Source organism: Melanotaenia boesemani, chromosome 1 (genome assembly GCF_017639745.1).
Source record: "Melanotaenia boesemani isolate fMelBoe1 chromosome 1, fMelBoe1.pri, whole genome shotgun sequence".
In the NCBI taxonomy this organism is placed as follows: domain Eukaryota; kingdom Metazoa; phylum Chordata; class Actinopteri; order Atheriniformes; family Melanotaeniidae; genus Melanotaenia; species Melanotaenia boesemani.
This window is the reverse complement of record NC_055682.1, coordinates 6,819,030-6,832,935: the sequence shown is the minus strand read 5'-3', so window position 1 is coordinate 6,832,935 and position 13,906 is coordinate 6,819,030. Positions and strand designations below refer to the sequence as shown.

The window sequence follows — 13,906 nt, the reverse complement described above, 5'->3', positions numbered from 1 at the left end:
ATGTTATTATTATTATTATTATTATTATTATTATTATTATTATTTAAAGTAAATAAAGAAGATATCAAATATTTGTTTGGAATACTTTTTTAAGTGCTTGAAATTATCAGCAATACAGCATCCTATTTAAATTTAGACACCTCAACAAAAAACTGAAAAGACAACGAAGACTAGACCCTTTTGCAGAAGCCAACAGAAGCTACAGTGAAATTCTATTTTAAGTTTAATATTCTGCTTTAGAGCTGTGAAATGGCTTACTGCCCTCTTATGGTAGAATCTGGAACGACGCGCGAAAAGATGTCCTCCTACATCAGTATTAACTACCCATCAAATGGGAAGCTTTCTTTTTCTTTTTTTCTTTTTCTTTTCTTTTTTTTTTTTTTTTTTTTAGGAATAACATCTGTTTATATGTATCTGTTTTATTGTTCTTTTGTTTTCTTATTTTAATTGTTTTATTTTGCATCACTGTCATCTATTTTCTTTGTTTTATATATATTTTAGATAGGATTGCTTTAAAGTACACATTTTAACATGTTAGTTCTTTCAAACGCCTTTTTAAAAACGATGGTCAGAGAAATGTTGATTAATTCTGCCTCCCATAGCTCCCATTTGAACTCGTCTCCTGGATTCATTCATTGCACCTTTATTTTGAAGTCCGCTAGGGCCCTCCTTCCGGAAGTGCTCTCCATCGTTTCTCTTAGGGTATGTAGAGGTTGGTAGATGAGGACAACACGGATGCCTCCTCATTTTATAGAGAATTCTCTCCGTAGTGGCATGTAGATATCAGAAAACACAGTGTGATCATGCAGATACTGACTCCTCATGTTTACTGGGCCCAGCGGCACGGCGAGATTTATCTCCGCGTGGAACTGTGCGATGCCAAGGTAGGACACTCACAACATCCAGCAGCTGGCGTTCAGCTTCAACTAACACGCACCCATCCTTAAACTACTGCTTAAGCTAGCCTGTTTAAAAGTACCAAAACTTTATTCATATTTTAATTTTCTTTGGTGACATCAGTTAGCTGGGCAACCAGTTTTCCGCGCGCCCGCAGCGGCTGCTTACTGTTGTTAGCTAGTTTTTGTTCAGTTGAAGCTAAATCACATCTAAAATGTATCTGCTGTGACCAAAAGGAAAGAAACACCTAAACATTTATACACAGTTATATCATAATTAATTATTAATTTTAGGGAGCCCAGCAGTCTCACACAGTTTTCTACCTGTTAACTGTTTATTGTCATCTGAAATGGCGAGACTTAATTGTTTTTAAATATTAGAAGAAATGCCAACGACCATTTTTCCTAAGTACTCAGCAATAATATCTTAAAAGTACAACTTTAGTGTGACCTGCCTTTTTTTTTATAGCTGCTAAGTGCCCTTAGATTGTTATACAAACTGAAGCTCAAGTTTTATTAATTATTAATATCGTCTAATAGATTACTTTAAAATGGCTAGCAGCAATTTGTTAGTTGGTTATTGATTAACTCATTAAATTGTTATAAGTCTAAACAAATTATTGATAAATATCAGGAAGTAGTCAACAATTCTATATATAATTCATATCTTAAATAACGCTGTCAGATTAACTGTATTACTAAATGCTTCAGAGATCAAATCTGTAAAATGTTCAAATGTCAAAGTAACACTGAATGTGCACTCAAACACATATTTACAGGGTGTAAAGTTAGCCTCACCCAGGGACGGTACACCTGGCATCATAATCAAGTCCTTAAGAGCCTTGCTGCCTCCCTGGAGAATAAGCGAGCCATTACAAACTCATTGCCACCAGCAGCAGTTAAGCTCTTGCAGGTTACTTGTCCGTTAAGGGAAAAAGCAGCCAGGAGCTGCCCCACAGCGCTGGAGTATGATCAGCTTCGAGTAGCCAGAGACTAGAAAATGCTTGTAGATATAGGCTGGCAACTTGCCTTTCCCCCTGAGATTGAGACCTGACATTGTTTCATGGTCCCTTCTCTGAAGAGGGTGTTCATTATTGAGCTCACTGTACCCTGGGAGGACTCAGTGGCTGAAGCTTACGAATGGAAGCAGCTAAGAGACTCCAAAATAGCTGCCGATGCACAACAGTGTGACTGGTACATTAAAGTCTGCCCAGTTTAAGTGGGGTGCAGAGGGTTTGTGGCCACTTCCACCATCAGGCTACGGAGAGCGCTGAGAACTACAGGCCAGAGTATGCATCAAACCATCAAAGCAATATCAGAGGCAGCAGAAAGAGGTAGCTAATGGCTATGGATTAAAATACAAGACTCCTCCTGGGCCCTTAGTTGAGATGGGGATTTGGGGGGGACACTGCTAGGACTTGGTCACCCCAGTAGGGCCTTCTTCAGCTGACACCCAATGAGAGCTGGGGTCTACTACTATAGATGTGTACCACAGATCACCCTCCACATGAGAGTGCCCATCAAGAACTACAGCGCTGTCAACATAGTCAAGTACATTCTGCATGACGTCCTGGCACTTAAAGTATGGTTTACGTCTTATCCTGTGTTTCAGAAACTTTAAAATGCAAACAGGATTTAAAAAGTGCAAAAGAAGATCATCAGTCAAGAATCAAGAACATTTCTGAGCTTGAAATCAAGTCTGAAACTTGGTTGATCTCAAACTGAGATTAAATTGCATAACAAACAGATAAAACTCTAAACTGTGCTATTAAAGAATTCAAAGCTGAAGCAGACATTTATTTTCTGGGAGATCTTACTCCATGTTTTGCATAGACCTGCCTTATTCTCTCATGTTTGGTTCGATCGGAATCCGACATACTTTAATGACCATAGAAGGGGAGTTGTGGTGTTATAGCAGAGTATATTTTATAAACCAATACTAATAAAAACTAACCTAGAATAATATATGATGCAAAAAATACTACATACAATTTACAGATATGCATTACTGTAATGCAAGAATGAAGAACCCACCTAAGAGCATTGTCAAATTTCATAAATTCATATAACATATTCCGAGCTTTACAACAAATCCATTGGCACATCTTTGGGTGCAGCCTACATTATTCTTTAGGATTTAGTTTCAGTAGATGAAAATGGAAGCCAAAAGAACCTGGGATGAGTATAAAAAACATGTTACTGGCCACAGAACTTAAAGAAATGCTTAAACTCTGGTATTATCTGTTAGTCTTTCAAAACCTGCATTTCCGAACTGTGTGTTTGATTTTATCTCAGGTTTATCTCTGAACTGTCACTCATTTATTTAATTCTACTGGCTGTTTGTTTGCATTGGAAACAAGAAATGCAAGTTCTTCTCTTTCTCAGCGGTTACAGGTTCAGACTGCTCTGTCCTCTTCCTCCATCTGTCTTACAAATTTCTCATAAAAGATGCATGATGTTTTATGGGAGCTCTGGATCTTGTTCAGCCTTTTAGGTGCATGACTTAGTGACAACTGAGACTTACTGACAGAAAACAGCTGTGAAGTTACACATATCACACCCATTTCCCTTTATGAGGCCAAACTAAACTCCTCTCAGTATAATGCAGTAGCCTACAGTTTGTTTTATAATCATGAAAACACAATGTTTTTTTTTATTTCAGTAATATAGTAATAGTAGTAATAGTAATTTAACTTTGACTATAAGAAAGTCCATAGTGTATGTAGCCAATATGTAACCATTTTTTTGTTGTTACTTTTAATTAAATTAGTTGGCAGTATTTAAATATATAATATCACTAAGTATTAAACAAAATTGGTAAAAGAAGGCAGGAATCAGGCTTTGTGAGGAGTCATTTAGGGAAAAATTAGCAGTTTTTTAATTGTCTTCTACCAACTCTGTGGACCGGAGAGAACTTTATTGGAAGAATATTATAAGATATTTTAAGAATTCATATCAAGAAAATTACAATAACACAAACTGTGTGTTGGAGACAATGTGGCTCTACGGAGGCAAAACCATTTCCATTTATTCTGAAGGTCTCCCCAAACTGTATCAGCAACGTTCACAACACATTAAGTGTTGGAGACTCAAATATTCCTGAACTATGAAAACGTGTAGCTGGGTCACGTAGTGCGTCTACAGAGGATGATAAAAATGCCTTTTCCAAATAAAATAAAAATATGATAAAGAGAAAATATAAAATATCATCAGACGCATTCTTTTATCCTTTAAATCCTCCATGAATGTCCTTTTTCCGTTGTGGGTTTGGGGTTGGGATGACTGTCTTTTATGTTTTTCAGAATCTCAACATAAGCCTGCAAGAGAGCAAAACGCTTCAGTTTAGAGGTTTGTTTATATGGTCGTGGTGAAATAGTGAAAAAGTTGTGTTAAAGCAATGTTTGCTAATATGTTCTCCAAAGTGTTGATTGTTGAAATGATGCTGCTTCACAGCACAGGGCCATGGAGCTAAAGGAGATAATGAATACGAGTTCAGTCTGGAGTTCCTGGAACCTGTCAGACCCGAGGTACTGACCTTATTGTTTTATCTTATTTATGGTATAATTATATTTTTTATCTTGCTTTCTTTGTATGTATTTTTTTATTAACATGGTAGTTAAGACTTTTTGATGATCTGTCAGGTGTTACTGTTGGTTTGGCTGGAATATTCCAGTTTTCTTATGTAATATCGGAGAAAATGTATGAAATTTTTCTGAAGTCAAGGTGAACACTGGTTGATAAATGCCTCCCTGCTGAAGTGGAGATGGTGAGTGGGAACACTGTCCCAGGATACTCCATCACACTAGTCTGATTTAATTTATATCTGAGACAAACCTCTGTTTTTATTCCTGCATTATACTGAGATGCAGGATTTTGTATTTGAAATTGACAAAGTGACCTCTAATGCCTGTGATACAACATGACCTTTAACAATTCAAACCTCAAAGTTTTAAACAGCCATCATTGTTTCATTTCAAGTTCAGAAAATGAGTTTGATCTTCTGAAAATGTGCTTTCAGATCAACCACAAGTCCACTCAGCGTCAGGTGGACATCAAAATCAAGAAGCAGGAGGAGCGCTGGTGGGATCGTCTGACGCTGCAGGAGAAAAAGCCGCTGTTTCTGGCTCCTGACTTTGACCGCTGGCTGGATGAGTCGGACGCTGAGATGGAGCTCCAGGCTAAGGCAAGAGCTTAAACAAGCATTCGAATCACTCTGAAAAGGAGAGTAGAAAGATTTTCTTACCCCGGAGCGGGCTTTAACTCAATCCTGATTCTCACCCCTGATAACAAAGCTGGTGTTTCCTCCGTTGCATGCTTTTTATACTCAGTCTGCTTAAACATCATGATTAAGCAAAGTTCAAACTGGGTGTAATTTAAAATTAAATTTCCTGATCATGGTTGTTGAAACCTAATAAGACATTTCAACTCTCTTGCTGTCCCAAGTTAACAGAATAAAAAGTGTGTCTATGGAGGTGTTTTAGCCTTGAGTATCGAGAAGAAGTCAAAGGGGAACATAAAAGATAAACTAATCAGCTGTTTCTCAGTGTGTATTGATTATTTCAGTCTATTTTTTTTTGTTTTTCTATTATAGACCCATACGTTATAAACCCATAGCAAAGTAATCCCTCTAAATCAATGTTTCTCAAATAGGGTTACATGTTCCCCTATGGGCACTTGGAGAGACTCCAGGTTGTACATGAGGGGGGGAAAGGGGGTTAAACTAGACAATTGTTAAGTACTTTACATAAAGCATTAAAAGCTTTACAGTGGGATGTTGAAGGAGGATTAAAATGTTTATAAAAGAATAAAGAGAAACAGTCATATTAAAACAATTAAAATGATTTACAAAAACTTTAATTAAATCAGAATGAATTAAAATAAGATAATTAAATGGAAACTATTTAAAACAAGCAGCAGTCTGGATAAGTTAAAAGATAACGTGCAGATTTCATGCATAAGTGCATGAGAAAAGAAATGTTTTTAACCTGGATTTAAAAATGTCTACATCTGGTGAAAGTTTAATCTCCACTGGCAGTTTGTTCCACTTGTTTGCAGCATAACAGCTAAATGCTGCTTCTCCATGTTTAATCTGGACTCTGGTCTGGACTAGCTGCCAGAGTCTTTGGATCTAAGAGTTCTGCTAGGTTTACTCCTAGCATATCACAGATGTATTCTGGTCCTAAATTATTAGTAGGCTATTAAAAACTATTCCGCAGGTGACTGGAAACCAGTGTAAAGTTTTTATAACTGGTGTGATGTGTTCAGATCTCCTAGTCCTGGTTAAAAGTAGCGTCTGGATGAGCTGCAGATGTTTAATGCTCTTTTTAGGAAGTCCTGTTAAAAGACCAGTACAGTAATCGAGCCTACTGGAGATGAAAGCATGTATGAGTTTCTCCTGGTCTTTCTGGGAGAACAAACTTTAATTATTTGATTATAATCTCATTGTGTTTACCAACTTTTCTCTTTTCTACAACACTGTGCACAGTTATTAGGCATGTTGTGTGTATATATATATATATATATATATATATATATAATTATTATTATTTTAAATTACCAGTTACTAGCATTTTGAATATACAGCTTTATTGGGAATATTTGTATTGGATCATAATTCGTATGTTGCTTTTTTTCAGGAAGAGAAGATAAACAAGATAAGTGTGGAGTCAAGAGTTCGTAAAGACCGTAAGTCCTGCTCAGTTCTTTCCCTGGAAGCCGTCAGAAACATCAGTTGTGTCCTGTTCCTCCATCATTTGTATCATACAAGTAAACATTTGCTGTCAAAGTATTTGTGGAATATTATCAGTTTGCTGAGTTTCCTCTGTTTTCTCAGCTTACCTCGGGCTGAAGAAAGGCTACTTGTTTATGTACAACCTCGTGCAGTTCTTGGGATTTTCCTGGATCTTTGTCAACATGACTGTTCGACTCTTTATTCTGGGACAAGGTTTGTATTTTTAGAGGAAACCTCTAAGTACATGTATTAAAAACCTGCCACAAGACAACAAAAGAATTTAACTGACCAAAAACACACATAGGCTTAAATCCAGCATTATGTACCAAACAGCTGAGTTTGAGCTGGATGGAAAGACTGAAAAGACAAATAAAAGAGATAAAAGAGAAATTAAAAATCTTTAACAACTATGCACTTAATGGACAAAATATTGAATTGCTGGAAGATGGAAACACAAAACCTGAAAGGAGAGAAACACAATCGATGCAGTGAAATACAATAAACAGGAGGTCCAGAGAACACAGTGAGAGGTCTGGTTTTGTTTGTGAGGAGCTTTTCACAGATGAGCTCATTTGAATAGAAACAGGAACACAACTACACAGTAGGGATTTGTTTTGCAAATGATTTTGGTTATTGATAGCAGCTCACACAGCCCTCTGCTTAATCAGGTTTGTTTGTGTCTCGGCCTCCACAGACTCATTCTACGACACCTTCCACACCACAGCTGACATGATGTATTTCTGTCAGATGATGGCCGTGCTGGAGGTCATTAATCCCTTACTGGGACTGGTAAAGACTGGGTTTTTTCCTGCTATGATACAGGTAACACAAAGGAAACGCCTTTTATTTTACTCCAGTAACTTTATAATCATCATTAGCTAGTGATGTCACCACACCAACAGTAGTTTTATACAAAAGGTCACTTTGAGGACACCCCAGCAAGCATAAACTGTTGTGCTCTGTGATATTGTAGGTGGCGGGGAGGAACGTCATTTTGTTCGTCATCTTCGGCATCCTGGACGACATGCAGAACAAACCGGTCGTCTTCTTTGTGTTCTATCTGTGGAGCACCATTGAGATCTTCAGGTCTGCTTAAAACACTCTTCTTTTACTAGTGAATACATGTAGTTTATGGTTTTAACATCAACTTTTTCTGTCTCCCTGTGACAGATACCCATTTTACATGCTGGCCTGCATAGGCACAGAGTGGCCCATGTTAACATGGCTGAGATACAGCCTCTGGATCCCTCTGTACCCACTGGGAGTGTTAGCTGAAGGTTTGTGAGCCCGTGGTTTGTGACTCAAAGCTGATGTCACCTGTGATAATTTGTTGCTGACTGTTTTTTGGTGCTTGTGCAGCGGTGGCCGTGATCCAGTCCCTGCCCATCTTTGATGAGACCCGTCTCTTCAGCATCCCTCTCCCCGCCATGCTCGGACACTCGCTAAGCTTCTCCTACACTTTACAACTTTACCTGGTTCTCATGTTTCTTGGTGAGAGATCCACTGAAGTAGCTGTGTTCACTTTGATTCATCCTCCTTAAATTTTCATTTTATGCTTCCTTTTTTAGGTAAACTAATGTTAACGGCGATCAATTACCAAATATTCTAATCCTCCTCACATTGAACTTTATCATTCATTTTACAGCTTTGCAGACATAATCAATTTAATCCAATTCAGTGTGATCCAATTAAAACAAATCCCAATTATTCCAATTTATAATAACTTCTTGTACAAGTTGATTCATAAAAATATGGGTGTAACATGAAGATAAAAGCTCCTGCAGAACCCGGCTCAGGGAGAACAGCAGTCTAAGCATATGGCACCATAACTAAAGGGATAGCTAAGGGTCACCAAGCCACCCCTAACTATAAGCTCAGAAAGAATGTTTTTAGCCTAATCTTAAAGGTAGAGAGGGTTTCTGCCTCCTGAACCCAAACCAGGTGCTGGTGCCATAAAACAGGGCCCCTGGCTTTCAAGCGGACCAGAGTCCACACCAGAGTACGAACACACATTCACACTGCTCTAAATGAACCTGTACAGTCTGTGGAAGCAGACCAGGGTTTAATTAAAGTGGACCAAACAGTGTGATTAGACTCCAGGAACCTTAAGTAAACCTACCATCTGAGAGCAAAATACTCAGTTGGGAAAACATAGAATTATGGGATCTTTGATATACAATAGAGCAGGGCTACTCAATTAGGCCCTAGAGATCTGCAGTTCTAAAGGTTTTCAATGTTGCCCTGCTTCAACACACCTGCCTCAAATTAAGCTAATCCAGCGGTTCTGCACAATGACTCATTAATTTGAGGCTGGTTTGCTGGAGCAGGGAAACATCAACCATCGTGGGACCAAATTGAAAAGCCCTGCAATGGAGCCTGGTGACAGAGAGCTTTATATGTAAGAAGAAAAAAATAAATTATATTCTGGATTTAACAGGGGAAAAGATAAAACTGGAGAAATATTACCTATCCTGCTAGTTCTCATCAGAACCCTCGCTTCAGCATTTTGGATCAGCTGGAGACTTTTCAGAGCATATTTGGGACAATCCAATAATAAGGAATTGCAGAAGTCCAGTCCTGAAGTAACAAAAACATGGACTAGTTTTTCTGCATCACTCTGACAGGATGTCCCTTCTTTTAGCAATATTGCATAGATGAAAGAAGGCGGTCCTAGAAACCAGTTTATATGAGACAAGGGACAAATCCTGTGCAAATTAATGACATCCAGGTATTACATAGGTTGACAATTTTGTCCTGAGTTTCTCAGGTCCAAGGACAACAACCTCAGTCTTTTAAAAGGAGAAAATTCAGAGTCATCTAGGTCTTTATGTCTTTAAGACATCTTTATAATCTAAAAAACTGATTGATTCAATCAGGTTTCTTTGTTAAGTATATTTGAGGATCATCCAACTAGCTATGAAAATTAAAACTGTCTAAAAGCATTACCTAAAGCTACCCAAAGTTTCTCAATCCTGGTCCTCATGAGCCACAGCCCTACATGTTTGGGATGTTTTCATATTTAATGTGCCTGGCTGAAATTAATGGCTCATTAAAAGTTTGCACAGACCTTGTAATGGAGTCGGAAAACACCTAAAACGGGTAGCCAGCGTCGGTCCTCGAGGGCACCAATCCGGCAGGTTTTCCAGATTTCCGTGCTCCAGCACACCTGACTTAAACTAACAAGTCATTGTGGAGATCCTTATAGGCTGTTGGATCCATTTAATTTGAGTCAGGTGTGTTGGAGCAAGGAAATCTGGAAAACCTGCCGGATTGGTGCCCTCGAGGACCGACGTTGGCTACCCCTGACCTAAAATATACAAGGCAGTGGGTCCTGAGGACCAGGATTGAGAAACACTGATTTAAAGAAGCATGTAAAGCATGAGAAGCATCAGACTAAGTACAGAAGCTTGAGAATTTACTCTGGTGTGTGACGAAGACTCACCATTTACTGTATAGTGTTAAATCCGAACGTACAGCTCTGCTCGACTGGAATGTGGCAGAAAAGCCTTTCCATAAATTGAATGACAAACCAAAAAAACAGACTGCAGAAAAATGTGTTTGTATTTTGTTAAGAGAAACATGCCACTGAGCTTAAATACTGATGTTAGTTCTGCCTCCCTCCAGGACTCTTCATTAACTTCCGACACCTGTACAAGCAGAGGCGGAGACGATACCGCTCGAGGAAAAGGAAAGCCCACTAACTGATCAACAAGCTTACACACCCCGAAACAGGTGTTTTCCTTCTGTTGCCTTTTCTCATCTCCTTAGACTCCCACACTGTGTTAATGGAGCACTGGCCACCGTATACCTCCAGTGGGTGAACTGTCTCCTGTAAATCACTCTGCACCAGCTCAATGAATCACTGTTGTTGCTTGAAAACACTGCACGGGTCAGTCTGGTACATAACCGTTTCACTCACTAATGTTTTTTCTGTCAAAATATCTTTATTTATTAAATTTTCATTCTATTATTTCTGGACTATAAGTTGCATAGTCATAAAATGCGTTATGAAGAGGAAAAAAACAACATATTTGTTGCAGTGTACTATATTGCAACAAATATGGATTTATTTTGAATTTTATTTCACAAAATCCAAGAACGAACTTTTAATTTGGAAAGGCAAGTTATTCAACTACACAATAGTACACAGAACAACAGGCTGAACAGGTGTGTGGTATGTTAACGTAACACCGGGGTTTCCTCCAGGATTCTGTTAAACCAGATGCTTATTACATTTAATTAACAGCCGGCTGAGGTGCTGAGAAAGTAGGAAAATGTTTCGATCACATTTGGAATTTAAGGACAGACACCACTGCATGCACAACTCTGCTCTGCCACCGACGAAGTTTCACGTTAAATGTGAAATAATGGGGTCAGTTGTTAATTGCACATAAAGACACAGACATCCATCCTGCAGTTATTGTCCGAACAGGAAGTTGGGATGCTGGTGTTTGGTTTTCAAAAAATAAATTATTTGCAGAGCAGTGTCGCATTTCCCCAGTATAATTTCAGACTCTTAATATGGTCTGTAAATGTGCACAAATATAGACTTTTTGTTCATATGTAGCAATTCATAGAATATAATTTACATCTAAAAAATAATTCAGAAGATATGACGGCTGTTATTTTTTCGTGTTTGTGCGCCGCGAGCATTTATGTAACAGAAACCCTAAACACATTCAGCTTCATAATAGCATAAAGAACATACCTGGGAGGCTGAATAGGCTGAGTTAGCATAACAAGCCAGCGACTCCAACAAGCAAGTTACCAGTAAGCAAGGTTACCCAGCTCCTGATCTCATTCCACATCATAGAATCCACTGAATTCTTCATCCTCGGAGTTGTTTCTGAACCACGCCGCCAACTGCTGCTCGATTACTGTTTTCAGCTGAGGATTTTACTACCTGCAGTTTCTAATCTGCAGAATAGGATTTTCTTCTTGGGGGTATTTTGTTTGTGTTCAGTCTTTCTCAGTCACCTTTAAGTTAATTTTTTCAGTAGCACTGGAGCAGCAAATGCCATGGTTACCAGAAGCCTAAAGCACCCTCTTGTGGCTGTAGATGGTAATGTTTACTCCTTGGTTTATGTATATTGGTATGAATAAACATTTAAAAATGTTCAGTTATATATATATATATATATATATATATATATATATATATATATATATATAATGTCACACCTGACTAAATCGCGGGACCAGCCAAACTATGAAAAAATGGGTGACTTATAGTCTGGGAAATGCAGTACTTCAGGTTTCTTGGTGTGCACTCATTTTTTTTTACTTGTTGGGTTTTTTTGTATTTCTGCAGACAACAAGCTGTTTTTCATGTTTTTAAAAAGATGCACATTATCAGTGAAACTGGTGGTTTCTGCTTCAGTCAAGTTTCAGCTTTAAAATTAGATTAGTTTTAGCTTCAGATGTTAATTTGTTTTACCTCCAAGCCTTGGATGAGTCAGTTATTCAGAGCCTTGGATAGTAACAAAACCATGCAAATTACAGTGATGGAAAATATTTTTTACTTCATGCCTTTAAAAGCCAACAATGCTTGTATTCCTTTGCTGTTTAAGCAAACCATTTGAAAAATTATGTTTTAATAAATTCATTCATTCATCCTCATTAACATTAGAATGAAGTCAGAAATATGAAATACATGAGAAAGTCAATCCTTAAAATTTTAACCTCATAAATTGGGGCTGAACCAAACCCAGGTAGTTGCAGCTACTTATAGAAAGTGTTGATTGCTGCGATTTTATGATGTTTTCTGTGTTTTTGCATGCTAAAAGAAAAAGGAAAATAATTATTTCCTTAACTTTTGTAAATTTATTAACTTAGCCAAGATTTAATGACGTTTTCCATCTGGATCATCTCTCACCTGAAAATATGAAAAATGCAGCTTGACATGAACTCTGAAATAAAGTCTGAAATAAATGCTTGTTTTAAAGATTCCTGCTTTAATTATTTGTTTCCATGAATGTTAAATATCTAGTTTTATTTGTTTTTATCATTTATGTCAACTGATTTTACTTGTACCTGCATTGTTCTTTCCAGTTTGACATTGTATGGACATATTAAACATTTGGGAGCGTTTTTTTTTTTTATTATTTGTTTTTTTCTTTGTTTTATTATTATTATTATTAAAATGTATTTTTCTTTGCTAAAATCTGAAAGCTTTAAATTTACTTTTAAACTGGATTTTTAAAGGAAGTTGTGTGGTCACACCTGCGTGAGTGCATGTCCGTTCATTATGCAGGCAGATTTGGACCAGTGCTGTGTTAAGTTTTACTTCTGTTGGAAAAATAATTACAATAAATAAAACATTACTATTTTGGAGATGATACATGTTTTCACTGTAATGTACTTGATAGCATCTCACATGAGAGGCAATCTGCAGAGAAAAGAACAAGCCCCACACAGAAATCTGATTGAGTGGTTTATTTTTCAAATTTGGTAAACATTTAATCACATACTAATTTCTTTAGGGACATGCTTCCTTATGGCTTATTTTTTTAAATGAGTATTTTTAATGTAACAGCATGTGCAGTAGTTACTGTCAGCACATTTATGAATAATATGGTACTTTTCAGAGATAGCTTGACAGTTTTTCCCCAACTCTCCCATATGAACACTGATCATTAAATGATCCATTAAGAGGTTAATTCTGAAAACACCTCTAATGAAGCAGGAGAAAATACTTGGTTCTCATTCTGTTAACAGATATGTTCTAAAAACAGCCGATGCTGCAGGTATTTGTGAATAATTGTACTTCAAAATGTTTTATTCACTTCACTGTACAAACCTGTTCAACACTTAAAAACAAGTATTAACAGTGAACAGGACACCTGGACAGAATAAGACATTTAAATGATTTACCATTTTACCAAATACTGATTATATGATTATATACACTAGATAAATAGATAGATAGATAGAGTTCTAGATACTTTTTTTTCTTATCTATGTACATGTGAAATTAACCTGGTGAGCTAAACTGGTAATCATGTGGTTTACAAAGAGTTTTTGGTTAAATCAAGAACAAACCTTCATTAAATCATTGTTTGTCCTTTGGCCCGAGGAGTGTAATTAATTCTCCACACAGCTGAAATAAGTCCACACCTGACCACTCCTAAAATAAATGACTGGACTATCCTGATCATCTCGTCATTCTTCCTCCAACAGGAGCAGACTGAGCTGTGAGCATCCCAGCAGTATGAATGTTGCTTTATTGATACAGCGTTATGAGTGAAAGGGAAGGTGAGAGGTGTTTTAGTGCTCCTAA

The 13,906-nt window shown here is 37.4% G+C and overlaps 1 protein-coding gene across 1 annotated transcript; it reads left to right on the top strand.

The window, feature by feature from the left end:
• Nucleotides 1–647: 647 nt before the first annotated feature.
• Nucleotides 648–10,482, top strand: LOC121642472 (very-long-chain (3R)-3-hydroxyacyl-CoA dehydratase-like). The gene is made up of 11 exons (XM_041989236.1): nt 648–884; nt 4,199–4,244; nt 4,350–4,423; nt 4,915–5,079; nt 6,533–6,581; nt 6,730–6,840; nt 7,322–7,449; nt 7,601–7,713; nt 7,798–7,904; nt 7,987–8,118; nt 10,252–10,482. Exons 1-11 carry the CDS (start codon nt 804–806, stop codon nt 10,326–10,328), a joined length of 1,083 nt encoding a protein of 360 aa, XP_041845170.1. The 5' UTR covers nt 648–803; the 3' UTR covers nt 10,329–10,482.
• The last annotated feature ends 3,424 nt before the right edge of the window (nt 10,483–13,906 follow it).

Excerpts from the sequence above, each read along its gene's own strand:
- LOC121642472 (XM_041989236.1), top strand. The coding sequence starts at position 804 with ATGCAGATACTGACTCCTCATGTTTACTGGGCCCAGCGGCACGGCGAG. Across the intron at positions 7,714-7,797 it reads AGCACCATTGAGATCTTCAG|ATACCCATTTTACATGCTGG; the intron begins GTCTGCTTAAAA and ends TCCCTGTGACAG. Across the intron at positions 7,905-7,986 it reads ACTGGGAGTGTTAGCTGAAG|CGGTGGCCGTGATCCAGTCC; the intron begins GTTTGTGAGCCC and ends GTGCTTGTGCAG.